Here is a 24,068-nt window from a genome sequence, read left to right as displayed (position 1 = left end):
CAAGTTCATCTGACACACAGCAAGATCCATGAAATAATTACGAAGTATATCTCTAGAAACATTATGTTTTAAATCAACTTGCAACATACTAATATACATTGAGGTGGGAAGCTGGCTGATAGTCAAGTTCATAATTTTGGGATGCATCTTTTGATAAACATTTTTTTTTGTTTTTGTTTACATTTATACCCCGCCCTTCTCCGAAGACTCAGGGCGGCTTACAGTGTATAAGGCAATAGTCTCATTCTATTTGTATATTTTTACAAAGTCAACTTATTGCCCCCCCAACAATCTGGGTCCTCATTTTACCTACCTTATAAAGGATGGAAGGCTGAGTCAACCTTGGGCCGGGCTCGAACCTGCAGTAATTGCAGGCTTTGTGTTCTTAATAACAGGCTTTGTGTTCTTAATAACAGGCATTACCAGCCTGCGCTATTCACCGGCCCTGGTTAACATGGATGATTAATTGTAATGCAAATGCATAACTTGCTTTAAAAAGCATAAAAGGCCATCTCCCTTTATCACCGGACATTATTCCTCTTTTGCAAAATTAAATTTTAAAATAGGGTTCTAGTTCTTGGGATCAAACTATAGCTCTGTTATAGTCCAAACAAAACTGTTTTCTATCCAATAAAGTTTAAAGGATCTTAATCCTACAATTAAACAGTTTTCAGTGCCAAAGTGACACAATAGCTGGGAATGGTGGGTTATAGTTCCTTATGCTTGAGAGCATAAAGTCGGGAAAAGCTGCCTTATAAATTAAAAGTTCCCTTCAGAGAAAAACTCGGTGTCAAGATTGAACTGCTTTGCTTCTTTTAAACCTAATACTTTTCAACTTGCCAATGAACTCGGGGGAGGGAAGGGGGAAATAATAGAATGCTGAGAATGTGTGTGTGGATCATAAAAGCCTGGCAACCATCAAGATCACCACTGCAGGTGCTTGAGAAAGACATGGACTGTTCCCATAACAAAAGGATGCCTCATATTTGGACAGGGGTGGGGAGAAAGGGAAAATATTTTTTAACTAAGCAAATATTTGCACGGGAACACCAGAGTTGGTTTTGATTCTTTAGTACCAAAATGATGTATCCAATAAAGTTTTACTTTTGGGAATTCAAAGCTCCTGAGAGTGTTTCCTTATTTTGGGTTCACTAACAGTTGACACTCAAATTTTGTAAATTTTGTGTCTCTGAAGAAAATCAGCAGGTGAAGATCAGCATTCAATCACCAGATTGGCTAAAAGTTTATCTCTTAGTGTGCTATCCATCATGCAATTATAAAGTTGCATCAAGCTCCTATTAATTAAAAAAGGCAGTGGCTCTGTTCTGGTCCTTCTGGTTTCTTCAGTAGGAAATCTGCATATCCACCCCTTTTGCATAAATTGCTTTGAAGCAGCAGACAGGTTAACATCCCTTATTTCTTCTTGCAATGCTTGTGCTCTTGATGGAGCTACAACACCCTTTTTCCTTTGGGTTGCTGCTAATTCACATGGCAAAAATCTCTGCTATCCTTTGAAAAAAACCCAGCATATGCAGGGAGGGGTTCTTTTGCTGCAATCATCCACTGCCTCCTACTCACAGGGGCAAAAAGGTTCTTGTGCTGTTCCCCAGAAGGAGGCAATGGATTAGAGGAGAAAAAGAAATTAGGACTTTGTGATTGCTGGAAGAACTTATGACCAGAGAGGGGGAGTCCCTAGAGGAACACCAGGAAATGTTAGAAAACTAGTATCAGTTAATTAGTAGCTAGTACCAGCTGGAAGTGTGCACAAGGTTTGTGAGATGGAAAATAGACTATGTATCGAGTGGGTAGCTCTAGATTCAGCAATAGATTTCTGGTTGATTTGTAACAGTCTGGCAAGAATCTCTAATTCTTAATTTTTTAACAGCAACAGCACCAAAAACTCCTACCTCACCTCTGTACTGATCAGCAAGAATCAGATCAATTATGATGGCTTACCTATCTTTGAACATATACAGTTTTGCATGAGGTTCTAGTAAAGCCCCAGGATTCCACTAAAAACAAAAATGTCACAAAGTTGAAGGCTGCCTTCCACATCTATTGACGCAAAAACCACCTGCCATCACCTTCTTTGATTTGTTATTCTCTGGGACTACAGCTCGGAAGAGTTTCTGAAGAGGTTGAACGGAGGAAGCTCTAATACAGCGAAGACGCCTAGGCATAATTCAGGCTGTTCAAAGGCTGAGGAGAATGGGATTTAAGCATGCTGTGTTTTAATTATCACATGGAAATATTCATGAATGCCTTGTTTTCCTGGGCCTTTAAGACATGCACGTGAGTGACAAGAATGACATGGCCTTGATTTTCCATTGTCCATGTTAGTGTGGCAGTGAAGGCTCCTGCAGATGCTGGCAGAACTGGCCTTCAAGTGCAGGCGCTGACGTGTTCACAGATGTGGTGGAATGTAGTCTAGATTCCCAGGAGGGAGGGGCTGCATTCTAGAGGGGGAAAAGGCAGCCAAGCATGGAAAGTTTCCTTGGGAGAAAAGAAGGCTCCTCCCTAGCAATTCTCATAGTGATGCAAAAAAATCAATAAATTGCTTTATTTTGGCAAGTTTTCTGTCTATAGCTGAGGAACAATAAAGGAAACTACAGACTTCCGGTTTGGCACCGTAGGTGATGGCGGTGATCTTTACGATCACCAACCTCTGGATTTTGTGGAATCGCTAGGACAGCTTAAATCTGCTGTCCAGCGGTTCGAAAAACCCTCTCTTCGGGAGAAGAGGAGGGGGTGAGCTGAGGGCAGAGGTTGAATTTCCCTAAAGCCCCTGAGAAAAAAGGGGTTTGAAGGGTTAAGTTCCCTCCAGCAACCCGAAGAGCTCCAGATCCGAGGATTCTTCTGCTTGGGCGGAACCAATCACCACGACCAAACGCCGAGATTTATTTTGGACAATAAAGGATTATACCGGACAGAACGAAAGTGGGCGAACTTTATGCAAGTAGCCAAGCCGATTCCCCGATACTTTGTAACAAGTTTGAAAACAGCAAGAAAATGGAGGCGAATTGTTAACAAGTTAACGAGTGGAAAGCGAAAGTGATACTTTCAGCGCTTGCTCTTGGTAAATTGCATGTTATTTGCTACTTCAACTCTTTAACTCTTTGCTGCCTAGAATCTAGGAGAGATTTTCTTTAAGCTTTAAAGGACTGTGTTTCTCAGAGGTTAAGAAGATTTAAACTGAATATTAAGTTGGAAATAAATAAATAATTTTATAGAAGATGGCAGCCAAACAATTAAAGTCTACTGTAACAAAGGGCTCTGGAATCTCCTCAGCTGGTGCCTCTCCAGCTCATACAGTGGAGACTAGAACATTGAACTTAGAGGCGGTACAAGAGAATTTAAAAGACTTTATGCAAGAAAAATTTAAAGTAATAACTGAGGAGATGTTGGAAATGAAAGAGCAGATATCAGAAATTCAAGTGGGAAATAAAGAAGTTAAGGAAGGATTTGTAATTGCAGTACAAAGTTTGGCAAATAATGTGATTTTATTGGAAGAGGAGGTTGAAGAAATTAAGCAACATAATTCAAAATTAGATAATAAAATGGCTGAATTTCAAAGTAAAATGGAAAAAACAGATGATGAAATAGTTTTGATACAATACAGAAATATGGAATTTGCTCTAAGAATTCGTGGTCTGAAAGAGAATAAAGAAGAGGATTTAAGGAAATTTTTCTGAAGTATTTGCTGAGATATTAGCAGCTCGTCCAGCAGATGTGGCTTATCAAATTGATAAAATATATCGTGTGAATTCTTGGATAGCAAGGCAAAAAAAGTTGCCAAGGGATGTTGTTATTTATTTTACAAATAGAACAGTGAGAAATCAGATTTTGCAAGCCTCATATAAGGGGGAGAAGATTCAGATTGCTGGTCAGGATATTTTAATATTAAAGGAAATTCCACCAAAAATGTTAAGGGCTAGAAAGGAATTTGCCTTCCTGGTGAATGAACTTAAAAAACGTCAGATTGAATATAGATGGGATATTCCAACTGGTATAATAGTATATTATGCAGGGAAAGTACATCGTCTCAATACAGTTGGAAAAGCGAGAGAATTTTATGTTGAGGCATTAAAAGTTGGAAGTCTTTCTCCACTGGATGCTAGAAGAAAGGAGACTGAAGTGAAGGAAAGAGAAGTGAAGCAGGTTCAAGAACAGATTGCGATGGAAGAAGATTTATTACAAGTGTTGGAAATACCTATGACGGGTCCAGATTCAAAAGAACAAAGGCTGACAAGAGCTGCTGCTAAACGCAAGGAACAAGAGATGAAGGCACAACAACAACTGGCAACTACTACAACGGAAACAGTGGGAGGAGCAAGGCCTAAAGCAAAATGTGATTTGCGGCTAGTGTTCCAAAAGTTTTCTTTGGCCGATAATGGCAATTAAACTATTATCTTGGAATGTTAATGGTTTGAATTCACCGCAGAAGAGAAGGAAAGTATTTCACTATTTGAAACAATTTAAAAATGACATTACTTGTTTACAAGAAACACATATTAGATCTTTAGACCAGAAATATTTGATAAATTCAAAACTGGGAGTACATTTTGTTGCCTCCTCTTTGGAGAAAAAAAATGGTTTAGTTATATATATAAAGAAGGATATATCAGCAAAATTAATTGAGGTGGATAAGCAAGGAAGATACATTGCTATTGAACTCTTGTTGGAGGGAAAGAAGACATTATTAATAGGAGTCTATGCTCCGAATCAACAACAAGAAATTTTTTTCAAGTTTTTACATAAAAGAATAGTATTTTGGGATTATAAATCATATATATTAATGGGTGATTGGAATGGTGTGTTGGATACTCAAAAAGACAAAAAAAGCTTAAGGAAGATATCAAGCCGGGCGAAATTACCAAAGGCTTTTTTTGAAATGATGGAGGACTTGGAATTAAGAGATATTTGGAGAGAACATAATACAGAAGAGAGGGATTTTACCTTCTTTTCTGATAGGCACCAATCATTTTCGAGGATTGATTTTATTTTGATTACTAATGACTTGTATTCTAGAGTGAAGAAGACGAAGATTTGTTCAAGAACTTTATCTGATCATAGTCCAGTTTGGATTGAATTTGATCGGGAAAAGGAGGCTAGGAGATCATGGAGGTTGAATGAGAATTTGTTTAAATATGAACAAAATGTAAATGAATGTAAAAAACAAATGAAAGAATTTTTTATTATGAATATGAAAAAAGAGACATCTATAGAGATGATTTGGGACTCCAGTAAGGCTTATATGAGAGGAAATCTTATACAAATGAATATTAAATACAAAAATAAATTGCAGAAAAGAAAAAGGAACTGGAAGAGGAAATTAAAAGAAAGAACAATTATTGATAAAATAGCCCAGGAAATAGTAAAATAAAAGAATCAATAAATATATTGAGAGGTCAGTTTAATATGTTGATGGCAGATCAAGTAGCAATTAATTTACAATATGTAAAACATAATACGTTTAATAATGCCAATAAGCCAGGAAGATGGCTTGCCTATTTAATAAGGAAAAACAGAAAATCACGAACGATTGATAAAATAGAATATAGGGGTAAGGAAGTTTATCAAAAGAACTTGATTAAAAAGCATTTTAGAGTATTATAGTAAGTTATATTCTAGGGATATGGTTGATGATACAGAGATAGAAAGATATTTACAACAACAAAATATTTGTGAGCTTACAGAAAATCAAAGAGAAGAATTGAATCAATTAATTACTTCAGAGGAAATTTTCTTAGCAATTAAACAACTTAAAATCGGTAAAGCACCAGGAACAGATGGTTTAACAGCTGTTTATTATAAAAATTTACAAAATGAGATGGTTGAACCACTTAAAGAGTTATTTAATAAAATTCAAATGGGAGATGTTCCCCCTTCATGGAGGACAGCCTTTATTTCGTTAATACCGAAGGAAGATCGAGATGGTATTAAAGCAGAGAATTATAGGCCTATATCACTTTTAAATACTGATTACAAGATATTTACCAAGATATTGGCTAATAGATTAATGCCAGTGATGAATCAAATAATTCATAATGATCAGTCAGGATTTATTAAGGGTAGGCAGATGAGATATAATGTGAGGCAAATCGTAAATTTACTTGAATATTTGGAACGAAACAACCAAGTATCAGCGGCATTCCTTTTTTTGGATGCTGAAAAAGCTTTTGATAGATTGGATTGGCAGTTTTTGTTTAAAGTAATAGAAAAAATGCAATTTGGGGATTATTTTATTCGTGCAATTAAAGCAATATATCAGAAGCAAACAGCACAAATAATAGTAAATGGTGGGTTAACAGAAACTTTTAAAATTGAGAAAGGGACGAGACAGGGATGTCCCTTGTCCCCATTACTTTTATTTTAACTTTAGAAATTCTTCTGAATAACATACGTGGTTCCGATCGAATAAAGGGAATTAGAGTTAAACATCAAGATTATAGATTAAGAGCTTTTGCAGATGACCTGGTTGTTACTGTATCTCAACCAATATACTCAGTAACTGGTTTAAAAGATATAATTGGTCAGTATGGTAAAGTATCTGGATTTAAGGTGAATCAGCAAAAGACAAAGATGATAACTAAAAATATGAATATACAACAAAAGAAGAGTTAGAAAGAACTTCAGGTTTTGAAATCGTTAAAAGGTTAAATATTTAGGAATATATATTACAGCTTCAAATGTTAAATTATACAAAAATAATTATGAGGTATTGTGGCAGAAGGTATGGAAAGAAATGGAGAGTTGGAAGAAGTTACAACTATCTTTGCTGGGAAGAATAGCGGCTATAAAATGAATGTTTTGCCCAGGTTTTTGTTTTGTTTCAAATGATACGGTGTTTAAGAATGATATTAAATTACAGGAATGGCAAAAGGGATTAGTAAATTTGTATGGATGGGCAAAAACCAAGAATAAAATTAAAAGTAATGCAGGATATAAGGAAAGGGGGTCTTAAAATGCCTAATTTAAAATTGTATTATGAAGCAGTTGTTTTATCATTAATTACTGATTGGATTAATTTAACTGAGGAAAGAGTTCTGAATATAGAAGGTTATGGTTTGTTATATGGGTGGCATGCCTATTTATTATATGATAAGAAAGTTGATAAAATATTTAAAAATAATATAATTAGAAATGCATTATTGAGGGTTTGGAGGAAATATCAATACAAATTAGATGGAAAGATTCCAATATGGGCAAACCGAGACACATGATAGAAAATATAAATATATATCAAAAGATGGAGGTAGTTACTTATAAAGAACTTCTTTGTATGGAAAAGGGGGAGTTACAATTAAAATCTAGAGAAAAGATGGGGGAAGAAGGGAAAAATTATACATGGTTCCAATATGGACAACTACAAGCTAGATGGAAATTAGATCAAAAAATAGGTGTTAAGCAAATTGAGGATAATTTGTTAAAACAAATGAGAGATCAAGGTCAACAGCATATTAAGAGGTTGTATAATGTATTAGTAGAAATAGATTCAGAGACTGATTTGGTTAAGGATTGTATGATTAAGTGGGCACAAAATTTTCAGCAACCAATAATGTTGGAAACTTGGGAAAGAATTTGGGTGAGGAATGTTAAATTTACACAAGCGCAAAATATGAGAGAAAATTTTTATAAGATGTTTTATAGATGGCATTTAGACCCCAAAAAATTGTCATGTATGTATCCTAATGTACAGGCTAAATGCTGGAGATGTGATTGTGAAGATGCTACTTATTATCATATATGGTGGACTTGCAAAAAAGTTAAAGCATTTTGGATTAAAGTATGGTGGATCATGCAGAATATTTTGAAAAAGAAGATTAAGTTTACCCCGCAGTTCTTTTTACTAGGAATAATTATGGATTGTACAGCTATAGAGACTAAATTGATTCTGAACTTAATAACAGCCGCAAGACTTTTGATTGCTCAATATTGGAAGAAAGAAGAATTACCTACAATTGAAGAATGGACTCTTAAAGTATCAAATCTGGCAGAAATGGCAAAATTTTCTGCTTACTTGAAAGACTATACACAAGAAAAATATATTTTAGAATGGAAAATGTGGATTGATTATATTCAAAATAAGTATCAGATAAAAAAATATCAAATAGCATATGAGTAAATTTAGGAAATAATTTGTATTAGATATATTTTTGAAGGAGAGGGGAATTGAGAGTGTGAATAAGCGTGGAGAGACTAGAGATTATAATTTAGGAATTATTTTAGATTATGATTGTTAGTTTTGATACCCTGCATTTTGTTCTGGGAAGTCGGGTGGGGGTAAAGGGGAAGGGAATTGGGGGGTTGAGGTTAGTGATGGAGTGATGGTTAATGTACAGGGATTATTGAAGATGTATAAATATAATTAATGTAGGGTCGGGTCTGACCAGTTGCCATTTTAGAACGGTGGGGAGGGAAAAAAGAGAGAGTAGGAGGTAGGAAAGAGGAGAAGAGGAAGGAAGAGGGGTAGAAGAGGGAGAAGAGTGTAGGGTGGAGGGAGGAGAGGAGGTAGATAAGAGAAGGAGAGGAAGGTTTGGAAAGTAAAAGAAGGTAGAAGAGGGAAGAAGGTTAAAAAGGGGGGTGGTGACTGGGCAGGCCCGACTAATTGTATATAACTGTACATTGGATGAATTATTTGATAAGATTGTAAAAATAAAACTTTTTTATATAAAAAAAAAATAAATAAAGGAAACTACAGATAAATAATTCTACTTGTCTTTTTTTGTTCTTGGGCCCTGATAGAGTGGTGAAAATTCCTATACCTGGCTGGGACGGAGGGACCACACGATTCTGGTTGTTTTTTCGGAAGCCTCTGTTTTCATCCTGGAAAGGGATGGGCGCAGGCCCTTGAGGTGGGGGAAGGATGGATTGCCTCTGTTTGATCTTCTCTTGGTTCACCCTGCAGAAGGAAAATAGGAATGGTTTTGATAACTAAAAGATGTACTGTTCATTCAAATAGCAGACACAGAGCAAGTGAATTTAAACCTGTGTTGATTAATTTGGATTTTATTGGATTAAGAACAATATTTAATTATGGAGGGGAGGAGTACAAAACATTTCATATAGACCTCAATTATGGATGATCTAACAATGCAAAGCCTTTCATTTACATCCATTGTACAGATTAAGCTGATCTGCATATGTTGATCACTGTAGAAATCCTACTAAATTCAGCTAGATTTAATGCTAAATAAACACGTGTGCATAAAATTCTACTTTGCTTCTCTCAGCAAGCAGGGAGTCAGTAGAGGTATCAGACCAGGCCCATAACTGCCTGTTGAACATTTTCTTCAGGCTTCTAAAGTTCTATGGAACATACTTGCTCCATTGCTGAGGTGGGCATTTTTATCCTCCCTTTATCCAGGGCTAGTACTTTTTGTTTTTATGTTGTATTTATTATTGTGACTTTTATATTTTTATCTGTTTTTGTTGGTTGTTTTGTTTATTGTAGTACATCCTCCCTTTGGAGGGAGATGGGCAGCTACATAAATTTGATAAATAAATACATTCAAGATTATCTCTGATTTATGTGCAAACCTGATCAGTTCTTTCACATCCTGTGGTGTTTTTTTTCTGCTTGCAAAGGGTCATGAAATGCACATAGCAACTCTATGGATAATAGAGACTGATATGGATAAATGAATGTTTCTTTAATGACCAAACCTTCCGGGAGCTGGGAAAAAGCAAACCAGTGGGCAACAAAATTCATATGTCCAATTGATGAGAACTTTCAGGTAAAATTTCCATAGAAACGGGACGCAAGGGTATTGTACAAATTCAAAATCAGTTCCAGATTTATCTTATTTATTTTTATCTCACCTTTATTATTTTTATAAATAACTCAAGGCAGCAAACATTCCTAATATTCCTTCCTTCTCTATTTCCCCCACAACAATAACTCTGTGGGGTAGATGGTGCTGAGAGAGAGTGACCGGCCTAAGCAGGTTTTCAGGCCTGAGGTACGACTAAAACCCACAGACTCTGGTTTCTAGTCTGGTGCCTTAACCACCAGACCAAACTGGTTCACATCTCTGTCTGATCTGATAGCATCAGCTGGTTTGGGGAGCTGAGTCAATTTATTTCTAGCTGTGTGGTAGTTTACTTGAAGCCACAGCATAGGTGATTTCTTTCTCCCTGAACTTGTGGCACTGCAAAGTTTGTGGCTGATTTCATTTTCACTGATGAAAAGAAATGCATCAGCTTGTCTTCTGGAACCAAAGCGGCCACTGTTCTCTCCCATCAACTCACCTACCATACTGTTTACCTTCCTGATACTTGCCTTGTTCGCAATAATTGTCTACAAGCATTGCACTGCAGTTAATATGTAATCAAGATTACAAGTAGGAGGATAAAATGCCTGATTATAAAATTGCTGACATACTAGCATTTCACCATCATGTTAAAAAAAAAAAAAGCAAGGGCCTTTTAAATGTGCAAAAGATATCAGCTGTGGAGCCAGTTAAGTATCTCCTCAAAGCAGCTGCTTTGACATGTTTGTTAAAATGGCTGAATAATTGGGCACATCGTGCACTGAAAAGGTAGTACTGATTTCTTTTATTTCCCTTTTATATGAAGTGGGGAAGAGACGATTCAGTTACCTCAGTGCAACAACCGTTCCAGACAAGACTCCGGCTGGATAGTGTCCTTTGGTCAATTGGAAGGGAGATGAATGAACATGGACGGACTCATATTATTGGTAAAGAATCTCCAAATTTTGAGGTTCAAATTATTTCCATGGGAATTGAAGGTAGTATGCAACTATCTCTAATCCTATCAACTTTGTAATATTTTTTTCATTAACAAATGCATTAAGCAGGGCTCCATCTCTGCCCTATTAAGTTCCAGCGAGATATATTTAAGCGCTTGGACAAAGTCACTGTTTTCAATTCCCAGTCCTAGAAACTGATTCACAATGACCTGCAATTATTCTCCAGCTGATGAAAAAAATCCTAAACAATGAATGTTTTCTGAACAAGTGTGCTGAAATGTGATAGCATTAAGAGGTGAATTTCCACTTGTGTTTTAGGCTATTTCCTCTGTTACTGAAGCCTGTCTGAAAGACTCTCAGCCACTTCTCATTCATTAGATTTGGGTTTCAGGATGTCTTCCTGAGATAAAGAGCAATTCTGCTCCCAGAGATAATGCTTTCCTCCATCTTCATGGAATATGGGTAAAATTCCTCAAAGTTTTGCTACTCCAAGTGAGCTCCCACCACCCATTTTCAAACTGCAACAACTCAAACTTGGAAAGGAGACTTGGAACCCCTGTAGTCCAAAAAATGCATTTTCCTAGGCTCCCTGCTACAGTTTGTCCAGATGCAGAAGCCACTTACTTGAGGGTCTGAGGTCGTATCTTCTTTCCAAACTTATGGTCAGCAAGTGCACTTTCTATGTCCTCATGAACCATCTCTGCCTAAAACACAGAATCAGAAATAGATTGGGGAAGGAAAGATGCAATGGAAAAATGTACGCAGCCTGTCTGATAGACAACATTTATCGACTGCCCTAAATCTACATTTTATTGATGATGTATGCCTTCAGTTTAAAAACAAAGTGTAAAAGGGAAACATACAGGCACAGGGCATCAAGGAAATATTTCATGGAGCTATGAGGGTTGCTAGCAGCAGAATTTAATCAGAGAGGTTATTCAGATTTGAAGCAAAGGTTCCCTTCAATCCTCAAGTAAAGCTAATTTCTGGAAAGCTTTAAACTTTCAAAATGCAGCCAACAAATATATTGCTATATGAATCATGGAGGGTGTTTTCCTGCTCTGTAAACACATCCTCTTTTAAGGGGAGCTCTCCAAAACCCACCTATTTCTGAAAACAGTCTCTTGTTTGCATTTGTTTTGGCAGAGGTGGGCTTCAGTGCAGAGCTTCTGCTGACATGGAACTCTTGGTAGGGCTTCTCCAGTCCATGAGATAATTGTGAAACTTTAAATATTCATGCCACAGGATTGCCTCTCTCTAGGTCCCTGCTCTGAAATCTTGCCATCTAGTTGGACCAGGGATGTGTGCTTTTTCCACAGCTGTCCCTATCTTGTGGGATGGCCTTCCTGCAGCAATCTGAAAGACTCCATCCTTTTAGTCTGGTCATGTGGGATGGTCATCAAGACCTGGCTTTTTATGCAGGTACTGGGCTAGTACTGTTTGGGGTGGGTTGTTGGGGCATCCCAAGGGAATGAGCAAGGCACCAAGTTAAGCTGTGTTTTATGGTTTTTATAGATCAGAATTTAATTGCCGTTGTGAGCTGCCCAGAGTTATGTTTTAAGATGGACAGCCATATAAATCTTAAAAAATAGTAAAATAAAATAAAAATAGTAAAATAAAATTTAAAAATGAGGGCTCTTCTCTATAACTCTAAAATCTAGACCAACCTTGCACTTGGGGGATTGGTTGGAACTGTAACTCTAGTGCAGGGGTCCTCAAACTACAGCCCGCGGGCCACATATGGCCCGCCACAGCCATTAATCTGGCCTGTGCGGAACCATGAGGCTGCCCCCCGCCCACATCGCCCCACCTACCTGCCAGCCCCCTTCTGTCTTTTGGAGGCCAAGGAGGCAAAAAATAGGATGCGCGGAGGCCCTGGGAGGCCAAAAATGGGCCCATTGTTGGCCTCCCCAGCCGAGAGAGAGAGAGACAGACAGAGACAGACAGACAGAGAGAGGGAGAGAGAGGGAGAGGGAGACACACACACACACACACACACACACACAAACAGAAGTCCCTGACCACCCCTCCCAAGACAGCTACATCCCTTCACTAACCTGCTTTCTACCCCCAGGAGCATAACAAATTGAAGTTTAAATTGTGTGTATTGTTTACTGGACTGCTAAATTGGCCATGACCACCAGTCACATGACCACCTAGCCACACCCACCCAGCAGTTCCGGCTCCCCAACAGTCTGAGGGACCGTGAATTGGCCCCCTGCTTAAAAAGTTTGAGGACCCCTGCTCTAGTGAATCCTAGTTCTTATAACCCCATTTGGCTCCCTCTTCAATAAGAACTGCTGTTTACCTCCACTTCATCACAATTAAAGAAGTGAATGTCAGGTTTGTGTTGTTCAGAGTCTTGACACACCAACAGGAGGATGGAGGGATATCGCATCTGATTCAGCACAGTCTGGCAGTGCTGGACTGTTGGCAGAAGGAAGTCTTCGAGCTCTTCCTGAAAAGCAAACACCAAAGAGAATGTGGTTCAAATATACCAGTACATAAAGGGATGTTCAGCTAGAGGCTGCATTTGAACATTGAAAGGGCTGTTTGCAAAAGGAGACCGTGAACATTGGAGTATTTGAGTTGCCCTTAGGACTTTTAAAATCCATTAGCAGTCACATTCTGAATGTCAGAGCGGCAATGCTATTGCTGACGCACATTATTCGGCAGGGACTGAAAGAAAGGGAGCATAACTCTTGGTACTTGTGATAAATTGGGACATGCTGGGAAAAAAAACTGATGAAGATATGTAACTTTTTTTGTAATGATCTGTTTATATCTTGCCTTAATAATGGATTCTCTCAGATGCCAACCAGAAAAATTATCCATAATCCCTCAAAAGTGTAATTCTTTCAGTTTATACATTTAACTAAGAGCTGATTGTGAGCATTATTTATTCAAATAAAATCTGTTAAGGGTAATCTGGGTTCACAACCAAGGTTGTGGACTGTTGAGCAGAGTACCCTACGCATAAAAACGACTGAGACTGGTTGTATACAATAACAGTCGCTATAAAGACAAACTGGGGTTTGATATTCCTTTACTTTTAGGGAAAAGACAAAGGCATAGTCCCAAAACAATTCCAGGTCATACACATAGAAACCCAGTCAGGGATGCTACAAAGTCTTCTTACCAACGTAGATTTGCACAACAAACAAGGTCTTCTTTCAGTTCGGCAAAACACAGTTCAATTCACAACAGTCAGTATCTTGAGGAATCAGTAACTAGCCATGATCAAGCAACGATCATAAAGCTCAAATATACAGTTGCAGCATGTCAGCAGGTTACAATGCTGTAGCATCCCTGTAGATTCCCCACAAGCCATAATTTAGTAGTCCTTTTATACATTGGCTACAGAGCTCAGCCAATCAGGATGCTTGCATGATGCAGCACAGCCTTAAAGCAATATCATGCCTTTCTACAAACATACATAGTTAGTTTATATATTGCCTGGCTAACTAGTTAGGCAAATAACAATTTCCTGACAAAATCGCTCCAGACTTTCTAAAAGGTGGGCATGGCTCTTTGTATTTAGTTTAACTTGATAGAAGTTCGGTATTTTATTCTGAGCACTACCTTAGAGTTTCTTTATTTCTTAATTGGAAAATAAAGTTAAAGACCACTTTTTGTTGTGGAAATTAGCTTCATTCACACATCATATCAAGTACCATACAGGTAGCCCTCAACTTACAACAGTTCATTTAGTAACCATTTGAAGTTAACGGCACTGAAAATAGTGACTTACAACCATTTTTCACACTTATGACCATTGCAGCATCCCAATGGTCACGTGATTTACATTCAGATGCTTGATAATTGACTCATATTTATGACAGTTGCAAAGTTCAGAAATCATTTTGCGACCATCTGACAAGCAAAGTCAATGGGAAAACCAGATTCACTTCACAACCATATTACTAAATTAACCACTGCGGTGATTCACTTAACAAACGTGGCAAGAAAAGTCGTAAAATGGGGCAAAACTCACTTAACAAATTTCTCATTTAGCAACACAAATTCTGAGCTCAGTTGTGGTCATAAGTCAAGGACTACCTCCACTTTTCCAAAGCTGGATTAGTTTTTAGCAAGATAATCATGTTTTTTTTTTAAATCTACTCCAAGTTTCTTTTCCTGTCATTTTAGTTAGGGTTAGAAGCATGAGCAGAATACAAAAACGAATCATGGTGACCCAGAAGATCACAAATAAACCGTGCTTCCTCACTCATATATCATGTAAACCACAACCACAATTGACAAGATAGTTATTTATTATCCCCAAAGAAAAGATGGTTTATTTACCTGTCTTATTTGCACATAATGCTAACCCAGGAACAAAATAAATCACTCTGTGGCTTAGTGCAATGAGGGAGCCCAGACTTTTATCATTTTGATGCCCTCCAAATACATTATCTCCATCCATTATATGGGAATTGTGGCCCAATCGACTTGGAGGGTGCTAGATCAGGGGAGGCTGCCTTGTATGTTTTTAACAAGCTATTTACCAGCACAGCTCCTGACCTAATCTATCAGGACCATTTATTCTAACTGTAATGTAAACAACCTCTCTTGTCCATCACCCAATGCTTTGGCAGAACAGAAAGCATTTCCATTAATGTGCAATTCATCCCTCTGCTCAGTCAGCTTGATTAGATCAGTCCTATCCCTACTGGAATACAGGCACACAGACAATAAGGTGCTTGCTATGCACGTAGGCGGAAGAAATTGGGCAGACTGTTGACTTTTTGTTGTGGTTGGTCTGAGCATGAATTCCATCCAGTTTAATATTCCTAGAAAAGCCTGTGGCAATTCATCAACCCACTGAGAAATAATATTCAATATGTTTATGTAAATCTTAATTTTTAATGTACGTTTAGTAACTTGCCTCACCATTCCCTCCAAAAGAGGTTTTTGCTGCTCACCTGAGTTCCACAATCCAACAGTCGAATAGATTTGTCATTCACCTGCAGCAGCATTTCTTGGGCCCAGATCTTCTCTTTGGAGCTCAGCTGTTTGAGTTTCCTGATGGCATCTTCCACTGTTACAATGGCCTCGCTTTTATCCATGATGAAGGTAGCCAGGTGCTGGAAAGGGGGGGAACACCCCAAAAGGTCAAACAGGGATGATAAATAATTTAACTCCAGAGTTTGATTGTATTCATGGAGTACATGCAAGTTCATAGAGACAGCTAACTCTGGTTTCTACTAGTGATAAACAGCAGAATAACACTTTGTGAATTATTTTATTTATTAGGGTTTTTTTATCCCATCTTTCTTACTTTAGAGATAGATCAAAATGGCGAACATGCCTAATACTCCTTCATCCTTCTATTTTCCCCACAAGAACAACCCTGTGAGGGGGTTTGGGCTGGAAGAGAGCGACTGGCCCAAGGTCACCCAATTGGCTTTCATGGTTTAGACAAGACTAGAATTCACAGTCTCCTGGTTTCTATCCTGGTGCCTTAACACTAAACCAAACAAGCTCTCTGATTTTGGCTGTCCCCCAATTCTATGGTGCAAATATTGCCAGTGTATAAAAGAAACCACTGCTATAGATTTGATGGTTTTGTTTATCAGCAGTCTCTCAAATCTTGCTTTATAGAAGATAATTTGCAAAAGAGCTATGTGAACTGACAAGGACCTGCAGCCAAATTCTAGGTCTTGTTTCGAAGAACTGTTAAGTCCTATATATTTAAAGACACGTGGCAGCCCTTAGTTAGTTCTTTCTCTTTAGTGCAGAGTCATTTAGATAGACCACAGCAAGGCATTCAGCTTTCTGCAAGCAATTAAAAAAAACAACCAAACAAACAGCCAGGCATGATTGGACTTGTAATAATTCCACCTCAGCTCAAAACCTGTTGCCCTAGTTTGAAGGGGGAAAAGCCCTCCTTGGCTCAACACACTCCAACAGTTTGCTTTCTAGATGTGAGGATTTGCATACATGAGCTATTTTTGTGCAGGCCCTACTGATGATAATGCCAGGAGCAAGAACATTGTTATCAAACAGTGCAACAAAACACACAGGAAAGGTTAATCTCCATCTGCCTGCTGTTGTTGGCTGATGAAAAGAAGCTGTTCTTCCTTGGCTCAGGAAAAATTAACACAATGCTACCACTATGGCTTTATCATCCAGCAGAGGGAAGTGTAAAAGACCCTTCAAAATTGCATTAATCCATTCTCCTAGGAAACTCAATTAGACCACCAGTGCTGGCTGTGAAAAGGCCAGCTTCTTGGATTAGAAGTTTGCCCATTGTAGACCTTCTTATGCCGGTCCTGCACTTGACCTCCTTCTCCTCATAATCCAGCAAGCAAAACACATATTCACTTAATTTTGCACTATGCTGACTTGACAGAGTTCTGGATAAAGTTATTTATCTTGCAACTGCTCTGCTCTGAAGAGGGAATTTGATAGCAAGTTCTTGACTATTTACATCCCAGCTGCGTTCCCTGCTATTCCTACCATCTTTTCTAAAAAGGCAGACCATCTCTTAAGGAAAAACAAAACAGCTGCACAAAATCTTAGGAGAAAAAAGTATAACAGCACTACTGTTTGGTGCTCCATCACTGGAGGTTTTTAAGAAGAAACTGGACAGTCACTTGTCTGAAATGGTATAGGTTCTCCTGCTTGAGCAGGGGGCTAGACCAGAAGACCTCCAAGATCCCTTCCAGCTTGATTCTGATTCTGATTCTGATTCTGATTTGATCCGATCCGATCCCTATCCTATCCGATCCGATCCGGTCCTACCCTACCCTACCCTATAATCTTTGGACAATACTTTCTACTGCCAGGGTAGTTGAAATCCCTACTCATACTTGCTGAATTCTGTCTATCTGAAAAGGAAATGTAAGATTTTTCCTGGGAGGTTGAAAACCTTTTTAGTTTCCTTAATCCCTTTCTAAAGCAAAGCCAAGAAACCAAATTGGTTAATAAGTTTGGGCGATGTTTGCAACTGGAGAAGTGATAAAAGACATAGCAGCATTTTCCCCTTTAATTCCCTCATTGCTGCAAAGAACATATTCTCACTGAGGCTTTGCAACGGAGGACATGCTAGAATGGCACTTCAACTGGTAGAGCATCAGAGAGAGCTGGACCTTTAATCTGGTAGTAAGATGGGCATTTTAGTAGCCCTTGGAGGAATGATTTGCAAGCATCAAAATTACTGCAAGGCTTCCAGATGGGAAATGCTCTAGTACAGTGCTTCTCGAATTTGGCAAGTTTAAATTCTGTGGACTAAAACTCCCAGCATTCTCCAGCCAGCATGCAACAATTTTTTTGCTAAGAACGAAAAAGACCTTGGCTTAGAATTCTAGAAATAATATATGTATTGATATGTATCCATACTAATCAAGAGAAATCTACTTATGAGAACTTGGTGTACCGCCAATCATATTTTATTTGATTAAAGTTCAGGATGAAAGCTCACTTCATGCCCGAACAAACATGATAAGGAGAGACGTATATTCTGGTTACTGAAAGATCAAACGCATCACTCCTGTGGAAATGCTCACAATCATCTTATTGCTTATTTCCAAAAGGAATCACGAGAATTTAAGTCATATGTACAGTTCCAACTCCAGCCTTCTGAGAGCTCAAATACCTTAAATGTGGCACAAATAAAGATTTGCTTATTTTAGACAAAGGTGCATTTGAATATATAATCCCAGCCTTTTATAAGAGGCGCAGACTGTAAGCATGCAGTCAGAATGAACATGAAACAGGGAAGCAGGATTCCTCATGCGGGCCCTCCGTTCTTCCATCCACTGAATAAACCAAGGCTTACACCAGCAGCAGAGAAACTGGCTTCTGGCCTGTTGGGACCAGCAGAGCTTGAACCTCCAACCCAATACTTTCCTTTGTCTCCCCATCTGGCGCAATTCTCTTTTACAAAGGTACCAATAGAAGGTTTTTTTAAAAAAAATATTTTTAAAAAGCCTCACTGGTGCACTGGGAAGTATTCCTAAATGATGGGAACATAAATGGCATGGGGAAAACTTAGCTTTCCCCCTTTTAAGGAACTGATTTCAACCAGCTATTTATCACCTCTCCTCCCTCCAGTAATCTTGGGAAAAAAGAGGGGAAAATCAAGCAAATAGAAGGATTTCCCAAGTTGTTTACCACTGCCTTCTTCTCTTGCTTGGTCACAGTGAACCTGCTAGACTGCTAGGGCTGCATTTTTAGTGTTAACTTCAAAGAAATTGTTTATTTTATTAGATTTATTAGCTGACTATCTCCATCCTGTGACTTATTCCTATTGTGATCGTAGTTGTGCAAAGAGGTTGCCCATTGACTCAGTTCCCTTACCTATTGCTAAGTAGTTTACAACTCACCTGGACATGGTATTGAGATGTTTCGTGCATGATGACGTTTGAGTTGGAGTATTTCTTCCTTTGTTCTGTGGGAGAAAAAAATGTAGGATAACAATCACTCTAAGACTTGGCTAGCTTTTTTAGATTGCTTTCTTCCAAAAATGTATTCCTTTTTTCCCCTTTCAAGATAGCTTATTTATTACTGATAGTTTTATTTAATTGGTTTATAGAAGATTTTACACACCATTTTATTGAAATAACAGCAACATTTTAGCATGCATGGGTATTATTTAGTTAAGTAAGTCCCTAACTAGGTATTTCCTTGGCAAACACACAGTCTGACTTCTTCATTATTCAGAGATAAAGCGAGGCCATCACTCAGTGTCAAAGACAGTCTTTCCTCCTGATAGAGTTTCCCCATACTTAGTGCTAACTAGATATGGTTTGGATGTAATTCCCACATCACACATCCTCTCCTTCAACAGATAACTATCACATTTTGATAGCAGACATTCAGTATGGGAATATTGGTTGGGGAATTCTAAGAACTGAAGTTCAAAGATCAGACACTAATGAATTTTAAAAAGTTCTATATGAGGTTTTTTTGAGATGAAATAGGCATTTGAGAGGTTTGAGTTAGCAAATAGGCATTTGCTAACTAGATATGATTAGGATGTAATTCCCACATCGCACATCCTCTCCTTCAACAGATAACTATCACATTTTGATAGCAGACATTCAGTATGGGAATATTGGTTGGGGAATTCTAAGAACTGAAGTTCAAAGATCAGACACTAATGAATTTTAAAAAGTTCTATATGAGGTTTTTTGAGATGAAATAGGCATTTGAGAGGGGCGCAGACACAACAGCAGGGCAGGGGAAGGGAGGGGAGAGGAGAGGAACCTACGTACCTGGAAGGCAACTGAGCTTTGATTTCAGGTCAAAAAGACCAACTGGCCAACGTTGCATATCAAAAAAGATCAACCATCCACAAATGTTCATTTATTTATTATTTAAACACTGCCATTGAACCATAAGAAATCCCAGAACATTATACATAATGCAAAAATATTATGTAACAATATTATTGAATATTATGTAACAATAAAATTACAAATTATATAGCATTAAACACATTTTCCATCTATTAATCAACCAACCACCCAGCTATTTTTTTTTTAAATGTTTTTTTAAAAAAATACCTAGAGGAAAAGAAACATTGTCATTTGGTGTCATATAAAAGCAAAGTCGTTGCTCATCCCATCGTCTTAGAAAGGGCATTTAAAAGTTGGGGCAACATCACAAAGATGTATTATGGAATTGTATTATGTAATACTTGTCAGTGATGCTTTTGGGAATAGGGCTTTCTTTGAAAAACTAATAAACAAGTAAGATTATATGACAGGAGGTTTTTCTAATATTTCAGCTCCAGTCCATTTTAGGACTTTACAGGTTGAATTAGAAAGATTCTGTTAATGTAGCTTTATATTAAGAGTATAATTAGTTCATATGATCAAGTTTCTGGTCTGGTCTACTTGGGAAGGCTGACATCACTCCTGCAAATCTGCCGTCTCTTTTATAGCCAGAGAAGTTAAGGAGGTTCCTTTCAGAGTCTCTTTCTTTACTCATTATAAAACTGTGTGCTAAGGCCTCTTCTTATCTTGATTGTTCCCTAGGCAGCATCTCTCTCCTGCACACACACACACATATTACACTACACCCAAGGTCATTCCCACATACCATTACAATTCTTCACTTCAGGTGAGATGAAAATTATGCTTCTATTGGTGCAGCCTAAAACGGCAATCACTTTTTTTTTGTAGTCACATTTTTAAAAAGAGAATGGACAACTATTTCTCTGAAGGGGTTTTAAAGTCTCCTGCTTGAGCAGGGGATTGGACTAGAAGATCTTCCAAGTCTCTTCCAACTCTGTTATTTTGTTACTCTACTGACTCATTCTCAGTTTTTAATCACTACTATTCCAAAACCTTTTTTCATTACTACAATTAGCATGTCAGATGTATAACTGTAATTTATATTTGTTTTGTAAATAAAGAAGTTTGCATTTGCCTCTGTTAGGTGTCATACTGTCATTCCATTACTTTTGCAGAAAAGACACTAGATGTGAAAAGGTTTGCTTAAGAAATAACTCGCAGCTTCCTGCTAAAAAGTAATCAGGTTTACTGCCTCCCTTGGATCATTTCCACACTGTTTTTATTTTTTAGTTTCAAAAGGAGTCTGACCAAATGTCGCTTTCACTGCTGTTGATTTGAATAGTGAGGCCCAATAGTATTTTCTTCCAACTGATCAATACCAGAGTGCAAAAACCTGGCACTGAAGCATTCCCTGTCTCTATTTTAAGTTCATGTGTCAATTTTTCTGCTCAATAATTTGAATAGCTGCGACAAGGAAAAGCTGCAAAGCCAACATCTCTTGTATATATTATATATGCATAAATAGAAGATAGAATACTTTATTGGCCAAATGTGATTAGATCCACAAGGAATTTATCTCCTGTGAAGAAGCTCTCAGTGTACATGCAAAACAGCAAAATAATCATAACAAATTAATAATAATCATAATAATGATATCAATAAGAGAAGGTGGTGGAACAGATGAGAAGATAATAATAATATAACCGTACTACATGAGTAAATATACCTATACATAAAATAGTACTGTGGGAATTAGATGTTCAGCAGAGTGATGGTACAAGGGAAAAAACTCTGTGTCTAGTAGGCATGCAATGTCCAGTAGCGGCTTCCTGGGGAAGGGGTTCAAACAGTTTATGTATGGGATGCGAGGGATCTATAGCTATTTTAATATAGGTACTAAAAAGATTTGTGAAGTGCAATGATTGGACCATAACAGAAGGAAAACAAGAGCAGGGGATATTCTCATTCTTTCTTAGGATTTCTATTTTCTAACACAGAAGAGAAAAAAAATAAGGGATAGCAAATGTTTCTCTTATTGTTCTGAAGAGCTTTCTGCTTTAGCAATGGCAATAGCACTCAGACTTATATACTGCTTTACAGTGCTTTATAGCCCTCTCAAAGCGGTTTACAGAGTCAGCATATTGCCCCCAACAATCTGGGCCCTCATTTTACCCACCTCGGAAGGATGGACGGCTGAGTCAACTTTGAGCCTGGTGAGATTTGAACTGCCAGATTGCAGGCAGGCAGCAGAAGTAGCCTGCAGCACTTATGCTTTTCTTGCTTTCTCCAAAATACATCATAAATGGAAACTCTGGGGAAAAAATAAACATGTTCCTGGGCATCCTACTTGCCAGATGGCCTGGGACACCCTTGTCCTGACAAACTTGAAGAGTTTCATAGATGTCTGCGTGAGAAATCTACTTGACAATGATTATACAAATAAGATGTTGTTTAGTCGTCTGTGTTGAATAATAGGCATCCAGATGACCAGACTGGAGAGATTTGCAACATTCTTTTCTTCTCCAGCTACATCTGGCTGACTTAGACATCAGTAAACTAGAAATAATTTACAATAATTTAATAATAGTATGTATGAATTAATTTGATGGGTTATCATAACAGGTTAGAAAACAACATTTTAATATGTATTTTTAAAGTTTAAAAACATCCTGTGATCTGTACAACCGAAACACAAAATTCAACTAAAAAAAGAAAGATGAAAATCACAAGCAAGAATAAATGATTGCTAAGAGACCAAAGACAAACATACTATAAAAGAACCTCAGGGAAAGAATGTTACTGACATAAATAGGAAAGTTATGTACTTCATAACATGATAGCCAGAGTGTCAAGGGAGTAAAAAGCTGGGATATTAGCACAACAGAAGACAAACAAAAAGAATATTTATACTCAGCAATTCCTTCTGGAGGGAATGATTTTTAAAAGAAACATTCTGGTTTTATAGAACAACCAGATTGTTTGATGAAAGAGTTTAAGTCAGGGTGGTTGGATTAAGCCAATTTAGTTGTTAAACCCAAATCTTGACTTGAGCCAGCCAGGTGAAGATCCAAATAACTATATACTAGCTTACTATAAACTAGCAAGACCTGAGGTAATATTCTGAATATAAGTATAGGATTAAGAAATGAAAACATTTAACAAAAATATTATGTGGCATAAGATCCCTTAGGTCATTTATAAAGAAGCATTTGAATTCCAAACTGTTAATTTAAGTTTAATATTCATTCAAGGAATCTGATATTGAAATGTTTCTTTTTCAATATTTATTGTTGAAAAAATAAAAATGAAGACATAGTTCACACAAAATGGCAAGCTGGAGAAATCTGAATTTCAGAATAAAACTAAAAGTTTAAGGAGGTGAACAGAGATTCCTTTATCTTTAAAGAGCACAAAAGACCAATGGAATTACAAAAATGGGAGAGGAGGTTTTAGGGGTCAGGGAGTGGGAGAGAGGCTATAATTCATCCAAGACAGTTCTGAATCTAGTTTTTTGTTTCCATTGGTTATACCTGAATAACGTGGTATGCAACTAGAGACATGGGAAGGAAATGACAAATTCTCCCCTCTTTGTTACATATCACTGAAATAGTAGCAAGTCACATTATGGTATTTAGACACAAGAGGCCTATTTTTCTAGATCAAAGGTAAGTCTATACAGAAAGGTTAGTTAGAAAAGATCTTCAGAACAGGATAAAGATTTGTTGTCCATGTCCTGTACTGAAAAAGGCTATGCTTGTGAAGAAGGGGATGGAGCAAGTTCTCCCCACAAAAGATAAACCAGGCCCTAAGGAAAGCTTCCATTACAGTGATATTCTTTGTTTACTTCATTAACTGCAGGTCAATCTTCTTTTCCTGAGCTATTGCAGGACACAATTTTTGGTATAATCAATCTATTTTGCCATACTGTGTGTTACTCAACGTAGAGGATGAAGCCCCACCTTCCTATCTATTTGACCATCAAGGCATCTTACAACAGAAAAAGGTAAACAAAGAACCATTCATACAATTCAAGGCCAAATAAGATCCAAGCATTCAAGTACATTCATTAGGAATAAAAAGCTTAGAAGCAGGAATGTATTTTTAACAACTTG

At 37.6% G+C, this 24,068-nt stretch overlaps 1 protein-coding gene across 1 annotated transcript in view; it reads right to left on the bottom strand.

Moving 5' to 3' along the window:
- Window positions 1-24,068, bottom strand: part of EPS8L2 (EPS8 like 2) — a 124,682-nt gene that overhangs the window by 34,678 nt on the left and 65,936 nt on the right. Inside the window, exons 4-8 of the mRNA XM_058157011.1 lie at window positions 19,042-19,106; window positions 15,637-15,798; window positions 13,020-13,169; window positions 11,336-11,415; window positions 8,766-8,902 (exon numbers count right to left, since the gene is read on the bottom strand). Coding sequence (XP_058012994.1) covers window positions 8,766-8,902; window positions 11,336-11,415; window positions 13,020-13,169; window positions 15,637-15,798; window positions 19,042-19,106 — 594 coding nt within the window. The remainder of the gene's footprint in view (window positions 1-8,765; window positions 8,903-11,335; window positions 11,416-13,019; window positions 13,170-15,636; window positions 15,799-19,041; window positions 19,107-24,068) is intronic.

Source organism: Ahaetulla prasina, chromosome 1, assembly GCF_028640845.1.
Source record: "Ahaetulla prasina isolate Xishuangbanna chromosome 1, ASM2864084v1, whole genome shotgun sequence".
Lineage (NCBI taxonomy): Eukaryota > Metazoa > Chordata > Lepidosauria > Squamata > Colubridae > Ahaetulla > Ahaetulla prasina.
Note: the sequence above shows the minus strand (reverse complement) of the source record. Positions and strands in the feature narration are given on the sequence as shown.